The sequence below is a fragment of the Hyperoodon ampullatus genome, assembly GCF_949752795.1.
Source record: "Hyperoodon ampullatus genome assembly, chromosome: 14".
NCBI classification, from domain to species: Eukaryota; Metazoa; Chordata; class Mammalia; order Artiodactyla; family Ziphiidae; genus Hyperoodon; species Hyperoodon ampullatus.
The window spans coordinates 39,504,094-39,529,969 of record NC_136927.1 but is presented as its reverse complement, the minus strand read 5'-3'; the positions used below and the strand labels follow the sequence as shown (position 1 = coordinate 39,529,969).

At 40.1% G+C, this 25,876-nt stretch overlaps 1 protein-coding gene across 5 annotated transcripts; it reads left to right on the top strand.

Annotated features, from left to right (window-relative positions):
• Positions 1–305: 305 nt before the first annotated feature.
• PALB2 (partner and localizer of BRCA2) lies at positions 306–24,738 on the top strand (the record flags this gene model as incomplete). 5 transcript variants are annotated; one of them, XM_079718366.1, is made up of 13 exons in its annotated part: positions 306–380; positions 2,182–2,241; positions 2,613–2,715; positions 5,639–7,126; positions 9,002–9,825; positions 10,192–10,263; positions 11,994–12,155; positions 13,287–13,372; positions 13,625–13,786; positions 15,210–15,326; positions 19,298–19,385; positions 21,817–21,971; positions 24,351–24,738. In XM_079718366.1, 13 exons carry the CDS (start codon positions 306–308, stop codon positions 24,559–24,561), a joined length of 3,603 nt encoding a protein of 1,200 aa, XP_079574492.1. In that variant the 3' UTR covers positions 24,562–24,738. The 5 variants fall into 5 exon arrangements, with proteins under 5 accessions (XP_079574492.1, XP_079574493.1, XP_079574494.1 ...); XM_079718367.1 differs by having other exon boundaries at positions 333–380; positions 5,639–7,108; XM_079718365.1 differs by lacking the exon at positions 306–380 and having other exon boundaries at positions 2,074–2,241; positions 5,639–7,108.
• Positions 24,739–25,876: the final 1,138 nt, after the last annotated feature.

The following is a 25,876-nucleotide window of genomic DNA, read 5'->3' as shown; positions in this document are numbered from 1 at the left end:
GCCTCTCCGCCTGAGACTCCGACTACTTCCGGCTGCTCCTCCACTTCCGCTCTGGGCGGTCTGCGGTCTCATCCATAGCTCGGCTCTCCGCTAGGTAGCCTCGCTCCATTGTTCTGCGGTCTCTGGCTGCGCGTGCGCAGGCCGAGTGGCGGATGTAATTGGTAGGGGTGATTGGCGCGCCCAGCCCGCGTGGGCCGGCTGACCGTGGGCCGACTGGATCCCGGGCACCCCGTACCTTCCCCGGGAGCCTCGGGGACTAGGGCCAGCCGGGCTTCTTGTATCCGCAGGCCTGGGGCCAGCGACGGATGCTCTTTTTGTTGGCCGCCGGCCAGATGGAAGAGCCTCCTGGGAAGCCCCTCAGCTGTGAGGAGAAGGAAAAGGTGCCGGGGATGCGGGAAGGGTTGACTCAGAACTTTGATCCCCTTTCCCAGGATTTGAGGCCTGTCTTTATTTACTCCACTATCAGAGGGCGGCAGTGACCTCTCACCCACTTCCCTGGACTGAGGGGGCACAGGAAGTGAAAGTGTGGGAGAGCCCTGTGCTCCTGTGGTGGCGTTTGAAGAACGAAGTTTCTTTACAGCAGAAATGCAAAAGTACAAAATGTAAAACTGTAGATAAAGCTAAAGTCCGCTTTGACACCCTCCCCAGCCCACCTTGCACACTCTCAATCTTGGCTTCTCCCACCCCACCCCTTAAGTAAATCTCTTAACAATCTGGATTTCACACCTTTTTGTGCACCTGTGTGTGTGTGCGCGCGCGTGCGCGTGTTGAACGGGCGGTGGGGGTGTGGAGGGGTGCGGTTGTGTTCTTTAACCACCAAAAAGCAATACGTTTTTTTGGAAAGGTGAATGTTCGTAAATGGTATGATCCGGATGGTTCTGCAACTTCCGTTTTCCTTCTCCGTGTTTAACATCCACATTAGTCCATGTTTACCTACCTTATTTTTAAAAGTTTTTTATAGTATCCTGCAGCGTGGAAGTGCCGCCTTTTCTTTACATATTACTCTGTTGAGAGCCTTTTAGGTTGTTTGCAGCTTTTCTTTCTACAACAGTGCTGCTCTGAATATCCTTATACATGACACCTTCTACGTGGGCCAGCGAATGTTAACTTGAATGCATCTTGGGCTGGCTCTTCCAAGCATCGTGCTGAAACTCTTCATTCACAATAACTCATCAGTCCTCTTATCCCATTCTGCCTTGCAGTGGGGGTGACAGAGGTCATTTACAAGTCAACAAGCTAATTCCCACACGTTGATAAGAATGGTGATAAGTAGGAAGCTGTGAGAAGCAGTCTAGCATGGAGGTTAAGAGCACAGACTGCATGGGTGTGAATCATGCCGTTTATGAATTGTGTGACCTTGGACAAATTGCTTTCCCTGTGATCTTCCCAAAGCTAGCTCTTTCCTCCTTCAGGTCTGGGCTCAAATGGTAGTCCTCAGAAATGCCTTCCTCACCACTGTCTCTAAAGTAGTCCATTCTCCTGTAGCCCAGACACTCCCACATCACCCTGTTTAGGTATTGATTACCATGTGAAATCATCTTACTTGATTATTTGTTTCCTTGTTTATTATCTGTACCCCTCACTATGTGTAAGCTGCCTGGGAGCAGGGGTCTTGACCACTCTGTATACCTAGCCCCTGGAACTATAACTGACACACGGTGGTTATCAGTTATTGTTCTAGGTGCTGGAGCTACCTGGACCAATGACTGATTCATTAGTCGAATGACTGTCTGAGGATGACAGCCCCTGCTACCTTCAAGGATCTCACAGTGAGATGGGAGGAAACAGAAATAAACAGACAATATGTGTAATAAGTACTGTGATAAAGCAAGCACAGAGGAGAGGTGGAATGCCTAACTTGGATTTGGAGAAGGACCTAGAAGCTTACCCCAGGGAAATAAAAATCTAAGCTGAGGCTTGAGGAATCAGTAGGAATTAGCAAAGTGAGTTGGGGAGGAAATGCTCCAGGTGATAGGAACAACTTATGCAGAGATGCTGAGATATTATAGAGCTTGATGTCGTGTGAGAACTGAAAGTAGAATGAGTCAGTGCTGTTTCCTCCACTGCCTCTAGATGAGGGGCCTGCTGGGCGCTGCATGCTTGTGTTTGATAGGCACCGCATCCCTTCTCTCTGATGCCTCCTTTCCACCTGCTCAGTTTTGTTTGATGTTTTTCTTCCAGTTGAAGGAAAAATTAGCATTCTTGAAAAGAGAATACAGCAAGACGCTGGCCCGCCTTCAGGTAAGTGAATCTTATTCTCTCAAATTGGTGTTGTGGTACAAAGAATATAAAAACAGCTCTTCGTTTAATAAAGCTTTTAACCAAAATTTCTTTTTTTTTTTTTTTTTTTTTTTTTTTTTTTTTTTTTTTTGCGGTACGCGGGCCTCTCACTGTTGTGGCCTCTCCTGTTGTGGAGCACAGGCTCCAGACGCGCAGGCTCAGCGGCCATGGCTCACGGGCCCAGCCGCTCCGCGGCATGTGGGATCTTCCCGGCCCGGGGCACGAACCCGTGTCCCCTGCATCGGCAGGCGGACTCAACCACTGCGCCACCAGGGAAGCTCCCTATTTCTTTTTTGTAAAATTGCTTCGTGAGCTGCTTTTGTTTTCTCTAGCGTGCCCAGAGAGCTGAGAAGTTTAAGAATTCCATTAAGAGAACAGTAGAAGGACAAGATTCCTTGCTCCAGCAGGAAGTTTCAACACAGCTAACCCACACAGGTAAAGCTAGCCCATTCACTTATACTTGCTTTATTTTTCATTTCCCAGGTAAATTTGGCTGTGGTTCTTTTTCTCACAGCCAGAAGATAAGGAGTGGCAGTAGACTCTTTAAAGTGTTCAATTCAGTGGTTCTTTGTATATTCAAAAAATTGTATAATCTAGTCACTATCTAATTACAGAACATTTTCACCACCCCTAGAAGAAACCCTGTGCCCATCCTACCCTTAACCCCTGGGCAACTATTAACCTGCTTTTTGTCCCTGTGGATTTTCCTGTCCTGGACACTGCATATAAATGGAACCATACAATATGTGGCGTTTTGTGACTATCTTTCACTTAGCATAAAGTTTTCAACTGTCATCCATCCATCTATACATTCATCTAAGCATGCATCAGTACTTCATTCCTTTTTGCAGCTGAATAATATTCCATAGTATAGATGTACCATAATTTGTATATCCATTTGTCAGTTAATGGACATGTGGGTTATTGCTACTTTTTGGCTATTATGAATTTTGGCCATTATGCTGCTATGAACATTCATGTACAAGTGTTTATGTGGACATATATTTTCAGTTCTTTCAGGTATGTACCTAGGCGTGGAATTTCTAGGTCATACAATAATTCTATGTTTAACTTTTTTGAGGAATTGCCAAACTGTTTTCTACAGTGGCTGTACCATTTTACATTCCCACCGTGATGCACAAGGGCTCCAGTCTCTCCACATCCTTGCTAATACTTGTAATTTTCTATTTTTAAAATTATAACCATTCTGGTAGATATGAAGTGGTATCTAATTGTGGTTTTGATTTGCATTTCCTAGTGACTAATGATGTTGAACATCTTTTTGTGTGCTTGTTGACCATTTGTATATCTTCAGAGAAATATCTATTCAAGTCCTTGCCAATATTTTAATTAGGTATTTGTCTTTTTATTGGTGAGCTGTAAGCGTTCTTCATATATTCTAGCTATTAGACCCTTATCAGATACATTATTTGTAAATATTTTCTCCCATTCTGTGAGCAATAAACTGTATTTCAGTTAGATTGCATATTTAGTTGCTCTTTTCCTCTCTTAACTTTTAGCAATTATATTTATTGCTTAAATATTGGAAAGGTGATTTTTTTTTTTTATTTTTTGTGGTACGCGGGCCTCTCACTGCCATGGCCTCTCCCGTTGCGGAGCACAGTCTCCAGACGTGCAGGCTCAGAGGCCATGGCCCACGGGCCCAGCTGCTCCGTGGCATGTGGATCTTCCCAGATCGGGGCACGAACCCATGTCCCCTGCATTGGCAGGCGGACTCTCAACCACTGCGCCACCAGGGAAGCCCGGAAAGATGATTTTTTAAAATTATATATGCACAAAGAAAAAAGTCTGGCTGGGAATATTTTAATAAAAAACAATAATCATTTCTTATGTTAGAAGTCAGGTAATTTATAGTCATAAAATTGGAGGCTAATGAAGTAGAAAAGTGGTATGAGGGACTTCTCTGGTGGTCTAGTGGTTAAGACTTCTCGCTTCCAATGCAGGGGGCACAGGTTCAATTCCCGGTCAGGGAACTGAGATACCAGATGCCGTGCAGTGCAGCAAAAAAAAAAAAAAAGAAAAGTGATATGAAAATTACTTGAGCCAAAAAAAGACATGAAGTAAAAAATTAGGTGAGATATGGGGGAAATGGGGAGATGTAAGTCAAAGGGTACAGAGTTGCAGTTATACAGAATAAATAAATTCTGGAGATCCGATGTACAGCATGGTGACAATAGTTAATAATACTGTATTGTAGGGACTTCCATGGCAGTCCAGTGGTTAAGACTCCACGCTTCCACTGCAGGGGGCACAGGTTCAATCCCTGGTCAGGGAACTGAGATCCCAGATGCCGCGTGGTGCGGCCAAAAAAAAAATAAGAAAAGTGGTATGAACATTACTTGAGCCAAAAAAAAGACACAAAGTAAAAAATTAGGTGAGATATGGGGGAAATGGGGAGATGTAAGTCAAAGGGTACAGAGTTGCAGTTATACAGAATAAATAAGTTCTGGAGATCTAACATACAGCATGGTGACAATAGTTAATAATACTGTATTGTAGGGACTCCCCTGGCAGTCCAGTGGTTAAGACTCCACGCTTCCACTGCAGCGGGTACAGGTTTGATCACTGGTCGGGGAACTAGGATCCTGCGTGCTGTGCGGCCCAAAAAAAAGAAAAAAGGAATAATACTGTATTGTATACTTGAAATTTGCTGAGAGAGCTGACCTTAAGTGTTCTCATGACACACAAAAAATTGTAGCTATGTGAAATGATGGATATGTTAGCTTGATTGTAGCAACATTTCACAATATATACATATACCAAAACATCACATTAAGTATGTACAATATTTATTTGTCAGTTGTACTTCAATGAAGCTGGAAGACAAAACTAAGAGAAAAGATGATTGCAATAAAGAATAGATCATCTTTTTGGGCTTCCCTGGTGGCGCAGTGGTTGAGAGTCTGCCTGCCGATGCAGGGGACACGTGTTTGTGCCCCGGTCCGGGAAGATCCCACATGTCATGGAGCGGCTGGGCCCATGAGCCATGGCCGCTGAGCCTGCACGTCTGGAGCCTGTGCTCCGTGATGGGAGAGGCCACAACAGTGAGAGGCCCGCGTACCGCAAAAAAAAAAAAAAAAAAAAAAAGAATAGATAGTCTTTTAGTTTAAAAATCATTTTTCCAGCACAATTCCGTTTTTGCTACATTTACTTAATATTATTATAGTTCATCAGATCATGAAAAACTTGAACTTTGATCTGTCTGAACGAAATACCATTGACTCTCTTTTAAATAAATGTTTGGTAGTATTTATATGTAATATTTAAAAATAAATATGGGGTAGTTTTTATGTCATTTTAAAAGGAAAATATTAACTATATAATTTTTTCTCCTCAGGACCTAAAAATAAAGTATCTCCTTGTGACACATTACAAATCAACACTCACATCGATAAAGAAACTGGAGAAAAGACACCTATCACACTTGACCTTGAGCCTGAGTCCTTTAGCCCTGGACAAGTCCCAGCAGAAGGATCACGCATACAAAGATCAAATGACATCCAAGAACATTTTCCCTACAGTGTCAGTGGCCCTGATGGTAAGAAAAGGCAGAGTAAGCTGCTAGGGAGAAGAAAGAAACAGGAGAGAACATTTATTTCACAGGAGAGAGAGTCTTTCTTTGACATTGATTCGCTCATACTCTCTGGAAAAAGACTAAAGGAACAGGAAGAAATCAATAGAGAAAATCCTAAGACACCTGTAACTGAGATAAGAACTTACCTGTCAAGTCCTGAGTCTGGCATTCCCGATTCTCCAGCCCCAGTTACAGGAACTAACGTAGGGAGTGTATTAATTCTGTCAAATGCCAAACCCCAGAGAGATGTTGATGCACTCTTAAGAGGAAATAATTTCCCCAGGGTGACTACTCTTCCTTTACATGCTCCATCAGTCAGCAGTAGTGGTCAGCACCTCAGACATGAGCCTCCTAAAAGTAACTGTGAACTTACTACTCACAGTTTAAAAAACATTAGCCCTGCTTCGCCTGTAAACTTAGAGACACAAGACGAAAAAATGACTGTCTTTACAGATAACCCAGGGGTAAACAAAAGTATAAGTGCACGTGGCCAGCTGCCTAGAAGTCCTAACTTGGAGGTAAATAATTCATGTTCTATAAATGAACTCACCTACGATAACTTAGTGGCAAATGAAAACCAAAACTTAAAAGAACAAAATCACACAGAGATGTCTTTTAAATCTCCCAATAATGCTCTTGGTGGTAGAAATGAAAGTCTTCTGGAAAAAGAAGTTCTAAGTCAGTCTAAGAGTCTTAGCCTAGAAGTAATTTCTCCTGTTTCTACAGAAAATCAAACACATTCTTGCACAGTGCTTGAAGGCCTTCTATTTCCTGCAGAATATTATGTTAGAACAACACGACGCATGTCAAATTGCCAGAGGAAAGTAGCACTGGAGGCTGTAATACAAAGTCATTTGGGTGTTGGAAAAAAGGGGTTTAAAAATAAAAATAAGGAATCTGCTAAAAAGTTAAACGTTTCCAATGAAGAAACTAACCAAAATGAAATGAAGATGTCGGACACGTACGCAGAACAACCAAGTTCAAAAAGTCCTCAGAAACTTCTCTCGTTAACTGAAGTCAACTCTCCTGCTGGCCCCACTAAAGATGACTTTCCTAGGAAGGCAGTTACCCAGCCATCTGATAGAAAACGCAAAGGAAGAAGAAAGTCAGTCTGCACCCCTCTGTTAGATCACCATGAACTACTTTTGCCAACTTCTGGCACATCAGGTGTTAATAGGTCCAAGGAAGAAGTTGCCTTGCACAAAGATCAGAATGAAAAAGCAATTATTCATGGTAAGAAGAGAAGTAAAGGTAAATTGAGTTGTGGTTGATGGTGGTGGTAGCCAACACTATGTGCCTGGCACTTTCTAAATGTTATACTCACTGAATCATCACACCAACTGTACATGAGGTAGAATCTATTTTTATCCTCACTTTACAGATGAGGAAACTAAGGCAAGGAGATGAAAGTATCTATCTTTCAAATGACAGAGTCAGAATTAAACCCTAGCTGGATGGTGCCAGAGTTCACAAATATGGTTGAAAAAGTTGACACTTAGAAAGAAAATATATTGGATATTTACCTAAAATTAGTGTTTATTCAGGTACCATACAATCTTTTATCCATGGGGAGAAGTAACTAATATAGGAAATGTTTTTGAAATAAAATTAAATCTGTGTCAGAGTAAGAGTCCACTGACGAACTCTTAGGGATGATTGTCTAGCAAAATGCAATTGTTCTGAGCCACTTTTGGGGGTAAAATATCTAATACAGTCTCTCTGAGTTTTGTAGGACACAGATTTTGAAGGATATCAAGTGACATGTTATAATTTAAACTTCTTTTTTCATTTACTCAGGAGTTATATCTGATAAGCTGAGCACAAAATCTAGATCATTCACTCCAGTTCTATGTGAGAGCTCAGCAACTTTCTGTAAAGGGCCAGATATGAAGTATAGTCTTTGTGCTCCATCACAGCTACATGAGTATAGTGTGAAAGTAACAATAGACAATATGTAAATGTGATCGTCTCAATAAAATTTTATTTACACAACAGGCAGCCAGCTGCTCTATACCAGTGGATGCAGGCTTTGGTGTATGAGCTACAATTCATTAATTTAAAAATAATAATCATGACTTTTTTATCATCATTTTTTAGGCCAAGAAGAAAACAAAGGAATGGGAATGTAGGGCAATCTGATAATAAACTTGAAATGTTCTTTTGTATACTTTGAAATAATCTGCTGTGATTTCAGTAACCTGCAGGTACATTAAAAATTTTTTTTTCTTGTGGTGACCGTCACATAACATAAAGTTAATAACCTTTTTAAATAAAGTGAACAATTCAGTGACGTTTAGTACATTCTCAGTGTTGTGTCACCATGACCCCTATCTAGTTCCAAAACACTTTCATCACCCTAAAGGGAAACCCCATACCCATTAAGTGTCTTCCCATTTCCTCTTGTCAGTCCCTGGCAACCACCAATCTGTATTCTATCTCTGTGGACTTACTTATTTGGGGTATCTCATATTAATGAAATTATACAATATGTGACGTTTTGTGTCTGGCTGCTTTTACTTAGCTAGTTTTTGAGATATACCCACATTGTAGCTTGTATCAGTTTATGGCTGGATAATATTCAATTGTATACATGAACCACAGCTTTCTTATCTGTTTATTAGGTGTTGGATGCAGCTACACTTTGAGTGATACAGAATTCCGGTCGCTCTAAGTCTAGTCAATTACTCTTTGCTTGAAAAGGGGACTAAGTTTTCTTCAGTGAGAAGGGCCAGCATTTTGTAGACTGTACTCTGGTAGCCTGTTGGAATCATAGTTCTGGATCAGAAAGGACCTTAGAGATTCTTAGTCCAGTTCCCGTAGGAGGGACAAAGAAAATGTAGTGAATTGACTTGCCCAAGGTAACACAGCAAGTCAGTGGCAGAGCTGGGACTCCACCCCCATCTCCCTTCTAGCTAGTGCTGTCAGCACCACATTGATTTTGCTCCTGCAGGAGGAGCTGCTAGGTAACCACTAACCTATGGCTGATTTTTGAACTGGTCACTGAGATTTCAGAGTCATGGGTGGGAAAAGTAATGAACTCTGCCCTATATTGGAGTTTAGAATCTCACTCTTCATTGGGAATTAATATCTCTTGTTGGGTATTTGTTCTGTTGCTTTCTGTTTTAGAGAAGGAAGGTCATTGTCACAAAGACGACTCCCTTTCTTACAGTAATTACGTGTATTTACCTTTGGATGATGATGCTTTCAGTTCTCCAGTTCGTAAGAGTGAAATGCTAAATTTAAAGCATCTGTCGCCTTTTCTCAAAATCACAGACTTTCAGTTACCTGATGAAGACTTTGGGCCTCTTAAGCTTGAAAAACTGAAGTCTTGCTCAGAAAAGCTGATGGAGCCTTTTGGATCAAAAATATATGGAGAGGGACATCTTAAAGGGGGAAATTGTGTTGCTGTGGAGGAACCGACCCCTAAACAAATCACTATAGAAAAGGAGGATGGGAAAGAGGAGCTGATCATCCTGCCAGGAAAGGCACATCCTAAAATGCCAAGCCAAAAAAGCCAGCCTCAGGAGAAGGGCCTTTCTTCATCCACTTTACTTTTCACTCCTGTAAATACTGTTGCATCTCATGATAGTGACAGACCGACAGCAGACCTGTGCTCACCCGCTTTCCCCGTCTTAGGCCCTACTCCAGCTTTTGGCTCCCAAGCCCATGGAGAAAAGGTGTCTGCAGAGGTTGTTGGACAAGCTTGCTCTACACCCCAGCTCTCTCACTTAAAAGCCACAGTCAGCCTTGCTAGTGACCATAAACAATTTCGGAGCAGCCCACCAAAATTAGATAGCAGCCTGCATGTGGCAGGAAGGGAAGGACAGCCTTCCCGTGACTGTGACTCTGGTCCCCAAGCAACACCTCTCCCCATCGAGTCATCAACCTACAAAGAAAATCAGCTCCGTGGAAACACGTGCCAGGATTCACGGAAACATTCCACTGAACAGGTACAGACTGCTTCCTTTGTGAAATTTTCTCCGAAGAAATGAAGTATCTTAGTGAATATGGACAGCGTGACCACCTTACACATCAGTTCCTCAGTGTTTAAGAATGTTTTAACATGTTTCTGTGATATGGCTTCACTATCAACATTAAGTTCGTTCTGGGGAAATTAGGATTCATTAAAAAGTAAAAATATATATTTTTAAATATAAGGGATCCTATTCTCTTTGTTATCAATGAAGCTGTTGCATTTGGAACTTTGCCGCTGTTACCATAGAAAATAAAACATAGGAAATAGTTTGATGAGTGAGTGATGCAGGCAGATATCATACATAAAGTATAAATTAATTATGTGACTTTTGTTTCCACAGACTGAAATAGCAGACGTTCCTTCTTGTGATAGCTTAAACCCAGGCACCCTGCAATTGGTTTCAAAGTTAAAGGTTGGAAGACTGTTAACTTATAATATGTCTTGTGTCTTACATGTGAAAAATGTGATGAATTGATAGGAAAATGCAGAAGAATTTGATCATTAGAAAAACTTGATAGAATAGATTCAGAAAAACATTTAAATTCTTTGTTTTCCGCAATATTTACCTGTGAATATATTTTGAGATCTGAAGAAGTTTATATGTCAAGCTATTGCCAAGAACAACTTAACTCTCCGTATCTAAATTTTAAATCAGGTATTTTGACAGAGAGAGAGGGGGGTCATTTATGACTCTCCTACCCAAATGATGTAGTATTTCTAGAAGAATCACTTATGGTGATTTGTAAGAAAATGGATAGCAGTTCTAGGTTATGACATAGTGAATGGTTAATTTTCATATGCTATGTGTTATATATGGTTCTGAGAAATATAAATTATAATATTCTGTTAATGATATTTTGGTAAATCCTGAGAAGTGGATTAGACCCCTGTCCTGGTTAACTTTTTATACTTGAAGTAGGATGGTGTAGAGCAGGGTTTTTCAATCTCAGTACTGTTGACATTTGGGGCTGGATAATTCTTTCTTGTAGGGGACTGGCCTGTGCATTGTATGGTATTTAGCAACAACCCTGGTCTCTACCAGTAACACCCCCTTCCCAGTACTGATGACCAACAGTGTCTCCAGATATTACTAACTGTCCCCCAGGGGAGGGTTGCAAAATTGCCTCTAGTGGAGAACAACTGGTGTAGAAGAAAGAGCTTTAAATCCACATAAACTATTTCTGCGGATCACTGGCTGTGTGACGGACAAATCATTTAGCCTCTGAGCCCCAGATTCCTTTTCTATAAAAGACACATAATGATACCTATGTTGTTTCAAAGCTATTCATGAATCAGTTTTAATAACTTAGTTTCTTAAAGGAATCAACCATTTCATATTTTCAAATTTGTAGGTAAGAAGTTATTTATTATTCATATAGCTTTTTGGTCTGTGTATATGCAGTTAAGCCTCTCTCTTCTCACTCCCCATTTCTATATAAAAGTATTTTTTTTCCTATATCAGACTTAAGAGGTTTGTCCATTCTATAGGTCTTCCAAAAAAGCTGGTTTTTGGTTGTGTTGATTGTTAATTGAGTTTTTTGATCTCCTATTTCATTTTTTTTCTGTTTTTATCCTTAGTAATTCCTTCCTTCTGTTTATCATTGTGCTTATTTCACTGTTCTTCTACTAATTCTTGAGTTGCTTGCTTACTTTATTAAAAAAATATATATATATATAAATACCTTTATAATTATAGGTTTTGGGGGTTTTTTTTGTTTCAGGGGGTTGGGGCATACTGCTTTGGCCACCGCATTCTGCATGTTCATTTAGAAATAATATGTTCTTTCAGTTTTATTCCCTCTTCAACCCATGGGTGCTTCATCAGAATGTTTAATTTCCAAAGGTTCTTATGGAACTAATGTTCCAGTTAGTTCTTATGGTCTATTTTTTTGTGGTTAAATCTGAATCTTTTCCAGTCTGGAGCTACATGTTTTTAAATCTATCATTGTAAGTGTGTATGGACAACTGTTGTAGTTACTTAAGACCCACAAAGCTCTTTCTTTTGACCTGCATAAAATTTTAATTACATTTAGTTGGTATTTCATCTAATGCTTGTAATCCATTACTTTTCATATTTATTCTTTTTATTAAACAGCCCCCAAGGACCCCTTTAACATAACTGTTGTTGCCATTCTGTGTCAGAATCCTTCAGGTTCCTGTTCTGTGGACGTGAGTGCCATGTGGTGGGAAATAGCTGGTTTCAAAGAGCGGTGTATCATAACTGCTTGTGAATACGTAGTTTCTCTTTGGAAACCTCTGGATACTTGGCAGTGGGAAAAAATTTATTCCTGGCACTTCGCAGAGGTAAGTCAGAATATTATAGCTGAAAGAGATCTTTCCAATCATTTGCATGGTAATATAGATGTGCAGCTTACCAAAAATATGGGATCTATGACTATGCAAGACAGAGCAGAGAGATGTGGTTGTTACCCAACATTTTATTATGAAAATATTCAAGCATACAGAAAAGTGGTGCAGGGGGCACCCATATACCCAGCATCTAGTCTCTACAATTAACACTGTGCTTTATTTGCTTTATCATATGTTTATCCAGAGATGGATTTTTACACTAGACCTGCTGGAGGAGCTTGGAATTTCATATCTGTTCTGACTTCTAAACTTGCTAATACGTCTGTTCCTTACCTCTCACCAAAATGTTATTTCTGCTTTTTTTCTGTATATACTTTCTTCTGTCCTTGTCTACCTTTGTACATATCTTACATGGTTGCAATCTTAGTGTGCCTAAAATTTTTAAGCCTGCCTTTTCTTACCGTATAAACATGTTTCCTGGTTTCTACATATTCTTCATACTTACTTATTTGTTTATTTTGAATTTTATTTCTCCAGCTTTATTGAGGTATAGTTGACAAATAAAATTGTAATATATTTAAAGTGTAGATTTGTGATGTACACATGTGATGATTTGATACACATACACACTGTGAAAGCATTCCCATAATCAAGTTAATCGACACACCCTGTCACCTCACAGTTTCCTTTTTTTTTCTTGGTGAGAATGCTTAAGATTTACTACTGTCTTGGCAAATTTCATTCTTGTTCTCCAGTGTACCCCCAGCTTCTAGCACTGTACTCTGCAGAGTGTTGCTCAATAAATATTTGTTCAGTGAATAAACTTACTTAAATGGCTACATATTGTTCCATTCATCCACATGCCAGAATTTATTTAATTATTCTACCATTGCTAGAGCATAGATTGTGTTAAATAAATGCCACAGTAAACACTATTATGCACATAGCTTATTTGGATCTAAGCTTATAAAAAGGGTGTTTGCTGAACGTTTTCACATTTGTTCAAATGTTGGAAACTATCCTGATATAATGACACTAGAAAGGAATGTGACAAATTTTGGAAAATTTAGATTAATTAAAGATGAAACAACCAAATATAATTTTTGGCTGCTTTGTTTTATTTAGGTCCCAGTATTACAGATAGTTCTAGTGCCTGATGTTTGTAATCTTGTGTGTGTGGCTTTGGGAAATTTGGAAATCAGAGAAATCAGGTATGTAATTCTCAAAGAGTATTTTTTTCTTTCCCTTGATCTTTCTCAGCCTGTTTTGAGCACAAGTTATAACCTAGTCTTGAGTCTTGAAAGAATCTAAATTTAGTCTAAAGAGAGATTTGTTAAAAAACAAACAAATAAAACCATCAATGACATGCCTAACTGAAGTTTCCTTTTAAAGTTTGAACCTAGTTCTTTAATATTAAAGACTTACTCCTGACATCTCCGCATTTTTCCTTATATTTGGTTTAGGGCACTACTCTGTTCTCCTGATGGTAAAAGTGAAAAGCAAGTGCTCCTGAGTTCTGGAAATATAAAAGCTGTGCTTGGACTGACAAAGAGGAGGCTAGTCAGTAGCAGTGGGACCCTTTGTGATCAACAAGTAGAAATCATGACGTTTGCAGAAGATGGAGGGTAAGAAAAGCATTGGTTGATTTTAACTATTAGATCAAGAATGATTTTATCACAGGGTTTCAGAGAGAGTTGAATCAGTAGCATCTTGTTTTCTCTGCTGTATGTGTAGTATAGCAGGTTCTGCCTCAATACTGGGCTATAACATAGAAGCAGTTCAGGGGGGTGGAGCCAGACATGGCAGGGAAGAAGGCAGTGGAGCAGAGAGGCTCAGCAAGTGTAGTTTGTTCTTCAGTCTCCCTTGACATCCCTGTGTGTCCTTTAAGTATTACAAATACCTCAAGATCCTATACCCTTTTCTGGTTTCACAAACTCGGTTTCCATTGCTTCAGGTACCATCTGGATGCTGGCTACTTGCAAACATATATTTCTAACTCTGAGCTCTTTCTCAGCCTCTAGACCTGCATGCCTATTTATTAGACATCTCATGGATACCTCAAATTCAACATGCTAAAAATGGAACTCATAGCATCATCCTCTATGTCTGTTATACACTCGTTACACTTTATTATGATTTTTAAAAAATTTATTTATTTTATTTATTTATTTTTAGCTGTGTTGGGTCTTCATTGCTGTGTGTGGGCTTTCTCTAGTGGCGGTGAGCGGGGACTACCCTTCGTTGCGGTTGCGCGGGCTTCTCATTGCTGTGGCTTCTCTTGTTGCAGAGCATGGGCTCTAGGCGCACGGGCTTCAGTAATTGGCTCACAGGCTCAGTAGTTGTGGCTCTCAATCTCTAGAGCGCAGGCTCAGTAGTTGTGGCACACGGGTTTAGTTGCTCCGAGGCATGTGGAATCTTCCCGGACCAGAGCTCGAACCCGTGTCCCCTTCATTGGCAGGCGGATTCTTAACCACTGCGCCACCAGGGAAGCCCTATTGTGATTATTCATCTGTCTTTCCTAATAACGGAGGGCATGGACCTTGTTTGTCTTATTTAATCCATGACCTGTTGCAGTAAAATAAGCAAGAGATAAATGTTTGCTTAAATTAGGAAAGCATTAGTGGAGATGGGGAGAAACAGATGGATTTGAGAGAGATGAGATGATAAAGTCATTAGGACTTGGTGATTGAGTAAATAGAGAGGAAGGACACAAAGATAAAGTTCATGTTTCTGGGTTGCTCACTTGGGTGGGTGGTGGAATGGTTAGTTGAGATAGCAATGCAGAAGGAAACACAAGGTTTAAAGAGAGAGCTGGTGAGTTTAATTTTGGATATGATGAATTTGAGGTGCTTGCAATATATCCAGGTAGGTAATATGAAAGTAATAAATGTTCATTGTAGAAAGTTTAGAATACATGTGTTTTCTGGCTGAAATTTTTTTCTGGCATTAGGTTAGTGTTTATTATGCGTAGTTCGATAATATGTAGAAGGGCTGCTTAGAAACTGCTTTGGTAGAAAGTGCTGATTTTTAATACTGTTTTTAATGCAGAAGCAAAGAAAAACAGTTTTTGATGCACCCTGAAGAGACTATACTAACTTTTGCTGAGGTTCAAGGGATGCAGGAAGCTCTGCTTGGTACCACTATAATGAACAACATTGTTATTTGGTAAGCTTTCCCTCGAGGGCCTCAGTTTCCTCATCTGTAATATAAGGATTTACCTCTAATTTCACAGAGTTATTAAGATTAAATAAGAGACTCTGTAAATATGATTGTGTTTTTGTTTGTTTACTATCAAATGCTATATACTTGTCTTAACAAGATTAATTCAGACAGTCCAAGCAGACAATTTTAAAATAAATGAAATTTTTTGTTGTTGACAAAAATCTACTGCTGGGAGTTCCCTGGCGGCCTAGTGATTAGGATTTGGCGCTTTCACTGCAGAGACCCGGGTTTGATCCCTGGTCGGGGAGCTATCCCACATGCCTCGCCGCACGGCCGGAAAAAAAAAAAAAAAAAAAAAAAAAGTATTGCTTCCAGTTAATGGCTGAGTAGCTTTCTCAGACTAATTCTCCTACTTAAAATACCTATGAACTCTGCACAAAATATAAAAATCAACTATCTGAAAGCACTAGAGAGCAAGAAAATAAGAAATATGCTGGAGGAAGTTCAATACTTAGAAGAAGGAAATGTCACTGGGCGAGTTTCCTGTTCAGCGGGCAGACCCCAGTCTGCACACTCAGTTATTAAGAGCCTGATAGAAAATGTTCTGTCCTGCTGGCTTAAAGGACCGAAGGATAGAGATCAAGGTAACTACAGCAGCTAGAAAGCAAGGAAGAAAAATCCCAAAAAGTAGAGAGCCAGAGAAGGAGCCCTAAACTCTGGCTATATTCTCTACCTAAATATCTGGCTGACCTTTAAACTTCATGTATGCAGGACAGACTTGAAGCAGCCCAGGTAAAGCAAAAAGAACTGACCTGGGTTTTCGGCATTTGGAATTTGAGTTTAGCCAATTTCACTGTTTACTAGGGGGAAAAAAGTCGATATTCTTCAGAGGAACCTAACAGAATGCAGTTTATGTGATGTGTCATTCATAATGTCTAGAATACTATCCAAAATTACTAGATGTATAAAACATGATTTCAGGATTCAAATTAACACATTTGTGGTAGGGAAACTGAAGTCGAAGAGTCCCCAGCCACCTCTCTTTCCTGACCATGGGAGAGAACCACACCCCGCCACAGGCACTTGTAAGGTTAATTTGTAGTAGGAGAATAGGTTGATTTTTTTTTTTTCTCAGAAGGCTTCTCCATTAACTATTCCCTTAGGGCCAGAATGGGTCTTGGTGAAAGAAAGTTAAGATGTTAGTGTCACTGCTACCTGCCTGTTCTGCATTTTCCAGTCCTAACCCTCTAGGAATAAACTAGGAAAGCGTGACCCCTGAGAGAAACTTTGTCCCCTCCCCACCAGGGAGCCTCTGGAATTGACCATGACCTAATCTGCCAGAAGACTTTGTTTTCAGATGTCCTGCTTCGAGGAGCAGGTTTCCACTTTAGGCACTTTCCTCAGGGTTTCCACACATAGGTCTTGTTTGAGAACAATGTTCTTAATAAAACTTGTCTTTTCTATTCTTTTTGCTATTTCTGTAGTCTGGACTTTCATTGTTGGGCTCCTATACTATTAATATAATCTAGTAATTGGTCTCCTTGCCATCAATCAACATTCAACCTCCGGATCATCTTTTTTTTTTTTTTTGCGGTACGTGGGCCTCTCACTGCTGTGGCCTCTCCGGTTGCGGAGCACAGGCTCCGGACACACAGGCTCAGCGGCCATGGCTCACGGGCCCAGCCGCTCCGCGGCATGTGGGATCTTCCCGGACCGGGGCACAAACCCTTGTCCCCTGCATCGGCAGGCAGACTCTCAACCACTGCGCCACCAGGGAAGCCTCCAGATCATCTTTTATACTATTACTTTATAAATACTCATCCTCCCAGTCCTCCTACCTCCCGCCGCCAAAAATAAAACCTTCAGTGGGGGCCCATTTTGCTTTTTGCAGCTTTCATTTCCCTTATGCTTCACAAAAATTCCTCTCCACTTGTTCCCTATTCCTTCACTCCCTTTTTTCATTCCATCCTTCAGTTCCCCCCTTCTAATAATAACAGCCTTTGGCATTTCATAGATAAGGGATCACAATGGAATTTGAGGCTAGGAAGGGACCTCTATACTTAACCTGTAAGTATCAGTTTAAATTCTAAGTTTAAGTTTGCCTTAAGTTGCCTTAAGTTCTGTTGTAGCACCTCAACCCTCATTGATGTTTTCCTCTCTGAGTTCATATTGCCCTTATTTTTAACTTAGCATGTACTACCTTGTATTATGAAAGTCCTTGAAGATAGGTACTGTATCTTATATCTATTCTCAGTGTCTGTCTTAGCTTCTTGCTTAGAGTAGTTACTCATAGATGTCTATCAAAAGCTATCATTTACCTTTTGGGCTCTGTATAACTTTACATTTACAAATAGTACTTGTTCACCTTCCCTATTGACCTCCTGATTTGTTAGATGTCTAAAGTGATTCATGTTACAATCAAGGCTCAGTGGTCCTTTTTGAAACTATTGCTGAAGATCTAAATATTTAATCTTGATCAAGCTATATTAACAGAGCACCCATCTTTCAATTATTTACTAGGTATTTGAGTCTCTACTTATGTACCATTCTCTGTGAGAGATGCAGATATGAATCAGATATGAATTTTGGTCCCAAGGCCCCTAAAATCTAGTAGGGAAATAAGATTGCTTTGCAATTCAAAGTATATAATTCCTTTACAATTTACATAAGGTCAAAGTGATAGAGATTTAAACAAAGTGCTTTGGGATTTGGGGAAAGCGCAGTTACTAAATACAGAACTTGTACTAACCTCAGTAAGGGATAAACCATTCTGGTGTTCTTTATATGAGGAAAACCTTGCATAAGTACATGATAATTTAGTTTTCTTTCTTCAGTTTTTATACACAGTACCTGGTGCATAGAAACTTCAGAAGTATTTGTTGAATGAATATATTATACCCTATTACAGTATATATTAAATAAAAAATGAGGCCTATGGATAGTACTATAGGGAATTGGAGGAGAGGAGATTTCTGTGGACTGGGGCAGACCGGGAGGAGTGATGGAGTCTAAATTGAGCTCATACAGCTGGGAGGGGATGGGACATAATCTAGGCCTTAAGGAATAGATGGGCATTGTCAATAACAGGGATGAGAATTAGTCAGTAATGGGGAGCGCGTTGGAAGGGATAGCTTGAACAAGGATATAGAGCCAGGAATATGCACAATATTTTGTCCAGACAATAAGAAGCTTTCAAGTAAGGGAGCATTGAGTAATATAGTGTTGCAATGCTGGATTCATGAGGGTTATAAGTACCATGAAAAAGAATTCGAACTTTATCTTGTGGCTAATGGGGATCCAATTGGAAGTTTCTCACCAGTAGAGTCACATGGTAGAACAGTTAATCAGTGTCACAAATCCTCAATAAAGCTAAGGAGTGGTTCCAACAAACTTTATTTTTTTCTTCTTTGTATTCACCCTCTCCTGTCTTCCTTTTTCCATTTTTTATCCCATCTCAGTCCATTTTCTCTCCATTATCTTGGACTAGCCACATTATCTTTTCTCTCCATTATGTTGGTCTAGCTCTAGTATAAACATATATTATAGAGACATAATTATAAGTCTATTTTAGGTGTAGTCTCTCCCCTAACCAAATTTGGTTTCCTGACCATTGTCTTCCATGGAAAATATAGGCATAACAAGAAGAGTGATAAAATCATAATAATAGAGCTATGCCATGTGCCTAATTTCAATACAAGTAAAATGAGATAATGGAAAACTTTTCTCATGGAATGTGAAAAGATTTATCCCTCGTGGCATAGCAGATTCGATCTAAAGCTAAACTATTAAATTACACTGTTGGCAAAGTTAAACTATAGTTTTATTTTTAGCTAAATTGGTGGCTAAACAAAACTAAGGTCCCTTAGTTTTTCCCTTGGTCACCTCCTAAAGGATTCTGTGATAAATAAGAGAACATTATGTGAAAACCAATTTGCTGGAAGAATATTACAACTTATTTATTTTTGGTGTCCAAGGAATTTAAAAACTGGTCAACTCCTGAAAAAGATGCACATTGGTGATTCCTACCAAGCTTCAGTCTGTCACAAAGCTTATTCTGAAATGGTAAGTAATGATCTGCTGGGACCACTTTGTGTGTTACTGTTGGCCTCCCTGAGTGAGAGCAATAACTTAGTAAGTAGTAATTACCTGACCCTTCCTGGTGCCTATTTTTTTTCAAAATTGGATAGCAGTGTTTGTTCTTTCTTAAAATTTATCAGTGAAAATAAGTGATGGCACACTATGACTGGGTAAAATTTCTGGCTGTATGACTTAAGGGCAAACCTTGATTTCCAGCTGTGAATTTGTACCTAGAAATAGTATGCCTATTATCAGACTCGGCTCCCAACCACATTGCCATAAATGATTTATGATGTGAATGAATGTCCTTAGGAAGGATGATTAAATGGTCCTAGACATGTTTTTCTCTGAGGCTTTAGGATTCTCATATAGAACCCAACACAGCTTCTTAGCCAGTGCGTTAGTGGACTTGGCTTACAGTCCAGTGTTAACATCTGAACAGGGTGAAGGTATTTGTCCAGGAGTCAGGGATAACTGCCTGAGTATCCACTGTTGAGCCATGAGCAGAGGCAGAAGCAGCCAGCTCAGCGCTGTGTGGAGACTGACCGGCCCAGCCGCAGTGGCAGCTCTGTGAGCATCAGCACCCAGAAGCTCTGAACACAAAGGATGCATCTTTCCCTAGCCTAGCAGCATCTGTGGAAATGAACTCAAAAGTTGTGTGATCTTAGGGACTTCCCTAGAGGCCCCCAACTTACAACCAACCAACCCACACTTCCACTGCAGGGGGCATGAGTTCAATCCCTGGTCAGGGAACTAAGATCCCGTATGCCACAAAGAAAATGTTGTGTGATCTTAGATAATCTATCACATTATCTTGGGGCTAACTTTTTTTTTTTTTTGCCATACATGGGCCTCTCACTGTTGTGTCCTCTCTCGTTGCGGAGCACAGGCTCTGGACACGCAGGCTCAGCGGCCATGGCTCACGGGCCTAGCCACTCCGCGGCATGTGGGATCTTCCCAGACCGGGGCACGAACCCATGTCCCCTGCATCGGCAGGTGGACTCTCAACCACCGTGCCACCAGGGAAGCCCAGAGGCTAACTTTTTTCATCTCAAAATAAGAGGGTCGAATTTATTTCTGGAATGATTAAATATACCTACTAGGCATTTAAATAATTTTACATTTTTGTTATTACAACATTAATACCTATTTGATATTAAAACATTTAACACAGAAATGTATAAGATAGGAAGTAAAATTTCTCCATGAAGCCAACCTCCAGAAATAATAGTTAATAGTTCAGTACAGGAATCAGCAAACGTTTTCTGTAAAGTGCCCAGATGGTAAATATTTTCAGCTTTGCAGGCCACATGGTCTCTGTTGCAGCTACTGTGCTCTGCCACTGCAGCCCCAAGTCAGCAGAGGTAAATACGTAAACAAATTGTGTGGCTATATTCCAATAAAACTTTTTGGACAATAAAACTTTGAGACTTGGATTTCATATAATTTTCATGTGGCACAAAATGTTCTTCCTCTTTTTTCCAACCATTTCAAAATGCAGAAACCATTCTTAGCTCATGAGCCGTGCAAAGATAGGCATTGAGCCAGATTTGACCTGTAGGCCACGGTTTGCCAACCCCTAGTTAAGTGTATAGCATGTAACATTTTTTGACTCTTTGTTGTTTTTTAATTATAAAGGTAATTCATTCTCATTATAAGAATTCAGTCATTCTGTTGATAGAAATGGATGAATTAGAAATGAATGTTATTAATCTTAAGATGGCCCTATAATTAATTTTCCCTATTTTACCCCCCAAAATAACTACTCTCAACGTACAACATACATATATATGTATATATACATGTATGTGTGACATACATTTTCACACACGATAATGTTATTATTAGAACATGTAATTTTAAAGCCAGGAGAGGTCTGTAACACATTTTCCCACAGAAACAACTATAGGTGATGGTGTCTTTTTTTGGTCATTTTTATTCTATAAATAAATAGGCTATTGCAAACTGGCCTGAAAATGCAGTCGCCACTTAAAAGATTGTTTTTATGAGAAAATGTGTTCTGAATTTTCAAAAACCAACTTACAGATGAACATTTCTAGTCTGAGGACTCCCTCCATGTGTTTATATGCCCTTTTTTCTTATGCCAGCATTTTCCCAAAGAGATGGCATGAGATGTTAGTAGGCTGTAAAGTGGAGGAAGCTGATAAGTCAGCTAGTCATGCCTGCAAAGACTGGCTGTAAAGTCATGGGGAGCCCTCTGCTGGAGAAGCCCGAAGTCCACCTCAGTGATACCCTCAACAGTTCTGCCTGGAAAAGAGTGAGCCAGGGATTAAATCCTGGAAATTTAAGAGCCTGTTGACCGTTCCTGTAATTCTTTAGTTTTGTCTCTGCCAGTACTTTTTTCCCCACATACTCCTGATGATTTACTTGGTTATTAATTTTTCTCCTAAATCAGGGGCTCCTGTTTGTTGTTCTGAGTCACCCTTGTGCCAAAGAGAGCAAGTTGTTGGGAAGCCCTGTGTTTCAGCTGATTGTGATTAACCCAAAGACGACCCTGAGTGTGGGTGTGATGCTCTACTGCCTTCCTCAAGGGCAGGCTGGAAGGCAAGTGTGTTATTGCCATTTAATGAGTATGACATTTTAAGAAGCATTTGTGCAAATACAGAAACCAGATATTTTTGTGTCACTGACATGAATGGAAACATGAAATACTACAGATCATGGTAAAGAATGTTAAGAAGTGGGATGGGGGGCTTCCCTGGTGGCGCAGTGGTTGAGAGTCCACCTGCCGATGCAGGGGACATGGGTTCGTGCCCCGGTCCTGGAAGATCCCACATGCCACGGAGCGGCTGGGCCCGTGAGCCATGGCCACTGAGCCTGCGTGTCCGGAGCCTGTGCTCCGCAATGGGAGAGGCCACAGCAGTGAGAGGCCCGCGTACCGCAAAAAAAAAAAAAAAAAAAAAAAAGAAGAAGTGGGATGAAGTATGAAGTTTAGTAGATCTGAGTCAAACCTCAGATTCCCTACATCCTGTGATCCCCTCTAGTACGGCACTGGATAGGTATTTTATGTGTTTTCAAGCCCTGTTTTTTCCCATACCAAAAACATTTCAAATACAAAGTAATTAATATTCTCTACAAAAAACTTACTATAATTTATGTTCTTTTCATGAAACCTAAATTAAGGAAGTTTTAAATGTACAAAGATATCTTTACTTTGAAATCTTGACTGAACCTCCATCATGGAGGCAGTTGATATTTATCTTTTGATAAATATTTATCTGTTGACTGATGAGAAGATCTATTTACCAATGCCACAGTTATTGTCATCCCAACAGTTTTCTGAGCTATGTGAAGCTCTGAAGTAGTGCTTATATTAGGCGAACCGAGCAACATCTGAAGGTATCATTTATAAAGACTGCCTTTATTAATGTTTGAAAATAGACCTGGTAAATCAGGATCACAAAGTTTAGCTTTCCTAACTCACAAGGGTAAGGAACCTTGATAGTTACAATGTATATTTCTATGTTTCTTTGGATCTTGTGCAAAGCTTGCAAGATGATGGCATGTTCTAAAAGTCTCTCTCCCTGTGTACTTAGCCAGCTGTGGCATTTCTGCAAATGCTCTTAGCTCAACAAGAACCTCAGAACTCTCATCTGCAATATATGCTTGCGTAACACTTGTTTTCTTGGATATAAAGAGAGAACCACAGTCATTGGCCTAGAAATTGAGGATACAGATAACTACCTGGTCAAGCATTTCCTTTTCACTTTTCAAACCCATTTGTTTAGTAAATCTTGAAAGCCTGTTTGGTGCCCATCCTGTAGGAAGCACTACTATTTCTAATCTCATGGAAGTTAGAAGAGAAACCTAGTGAGCTCGAGTTTTTGAGCACAAGCCACCTGTTCTCCTTGCTTGGCCTTTGCAATAAACCTTTTTCCGTTCAAAAAAGAAACAACTAGTGACTGCTCTTCAGGGCACACAATGCCATGAGGCTTGCACTTTTGGGGAGCACAAAGGATGGAAAGGCACCTTAATGGGCAGTGGAGGGTTGGGGAGAGACTGTCAAGGAAAACTTGATGGATTTTCAAAAGAAGGGCTAGGAATCAGCTATACGAAGTTGGGTGCGAGCCAGAGATAAAATACATCATTCAGTTCACTCACAATATTCACTGAGGGCTGACTGTGTACCAGGCTCTGTGCAAGGTGCTGGTGATATGGCAGTAAGGAATAATCATTAATTTTTATTAAGCACTTCCTATGTGTTAGGTACTCTGCTAAGCTTTTTATATCAACTGTTTCATTAAACTTCACAACAATCCTATGAAGTAGGTACTCATATCATCATATCCCTGTCTTACTGATGAAGTTAAATGACTTGCCAGGGTTGCACATCTCTTACTTTGTTAGAATTCAAACCCCAGTAGCTGACTGCAGAGCCCTGTCTTAAAAAGACAACCAGATTTGTTTTATGATGTTTACATTTTTGTGGGACCAAACACGGAAATAGGCAAATCTCCCATAGTGAGGAGTGCTGTGAAGATAAACAGAGGTGCTGCGATAGAGAGGGAGCAGAGTGTATGTGTGTGTGTGCTCTCAGATCTCTGAGTAGGTATGACCTTTCTACGGAGGTGACAGGCCTGAATGATGACCAAAACCCAGCCAGGCTAAGCTCTGAGGTTAGAGCTGCCAAGGAGAGGGAAGAGCAAGAGCGGAGACAATTAGGTGAGACGGAGCTCAGCTGGTTTGAGGAGTGGGCGGCAGGCCCCTGTGAGCTGGTGTGCAGGGGATACAGAGGTGCATCAGAGAGACAGGCAGGGTCTCTAGTGATTATAGCCAGCAGTCCTGGATTGCAAACACAGGCATTCCTATTTCCAGGTAATTTTGTTCTTCCTGAGAGCATGGTTTGGGCCTGTTTTTTTTCATGGTTTTTTCTGTTTGTCTGTTTTTTTGATATGTGATCTGAATTGTCTTTTCTCTGCTTGCTTTTAGGTTCCTGGAAGGTGACGTGAAAGATCATTTTGCAGCAGCAGTATTAACTTCTGGAACCATTGCCATTTGGGACTTACTCCTAGGTCATTGCACTGCTCTCCTTCCACCTATCTCTGACCAGAACTGGTCTTTTGTTAAATGGTCAGGTGCAGATTCTCATTTGCTGGCTGGACAAAAAGATGGAAATATATTTGTATACCGCTACTACTAAGTTAGAGTAAGGTTGAAACACCGTGTTCTGGATATTTTTAGCCTCTTAGTACTTTTTGGAATTGTTACTATAAAGGAGACTATTTGAAAGTCATTTAAAATAATTACCTGTATTCATTCAGACAGACTTTTTACTCCGTTGGTAGGGGCCCTACTAATCTTGAATGTTCATTTATACTTATTTGGGAGAAACGGATTTTAGGTTGATTTTTGTAATTCCTCACATTTGCACATTTGCTTTTAAAGGTGTATCTACATAAAGCTTCAAATGTTAATAAATATTTATTTTGATACATCCTGTTTAGCATATTTTTTCCTATCCTATAAAGGTCATTTTCAGAAACAAGAACTAATTATTTTACAACTAGAATATGTAGTCAATGATGCTTGCATAGTAAAAATAAATTTCAGTTAACTCAGTATACTAATACGCAATTACTTTTTTTGTTTTTTGTTTTATTTATTTATTTATTGCTTTATAACAAATTTAATCAGTTATACATATACGTATGTTCCCATATCCCCTCCCTTTTGTGTCTCCCTCCCACCCTCCCTATCCCACCCCTCCAGGGGGTCACAAAGCACCGAGCTGATCTCCCTGTGCTATGCGGCTGCTTCCCACTAGCTATCTACCTTACGTTTGGTAGTGTATATATGTCCATGCCACTCTTTCACTTTGTCACAGCTTACCCTTCCCCCTCCCCATATCCTCAAGTCCATTCTCTAGTAGGTCTGTGTCTTTATTCCTGTCTTACCCCTATGTTCTTCATGACATTTTTTTTTTTCTTAAGTTCCATATATATGTGTCAGCATACAGTATTTGTCTTTCTCTTTCTGACTTACTTCACTCTGTATGACAGACTCTAGGTCCATCCACCTCATTACAAATAGCTCAATTTCATTTCTTTTTATGGCTGAGTAATATTCCATTGTATATATGTGCCACATCTTCTTTACCCATTCATCCGATGATGGACACTTACGTTGTTTCCATCTCTGGGCTATTGTAAATAGGGCTGCTATGAACATTTTGGTACATGTCTCTTTTTGAATTATGGTTTTCTCAGGGTATATGCCCAGTAGTGGGATTGCTGGGTCATATGGTAGTTCTATTTGTAGTTTTTTAAGGAACCTCCATACCGTTCTCCACAGTGGCTGTACCAATTCACATTCCCACCAGCAGTGCAAGAGTGTTCCCTTTTTTCCACACCCTCTCCAGCATTTATTGTTTCTAGATTTTTTGATGATGGCCATTCTGACTGGTGTGAGATGATATCTCATTGTAGTTTTGATTTGCATTTCTCTAATGAGTAAAG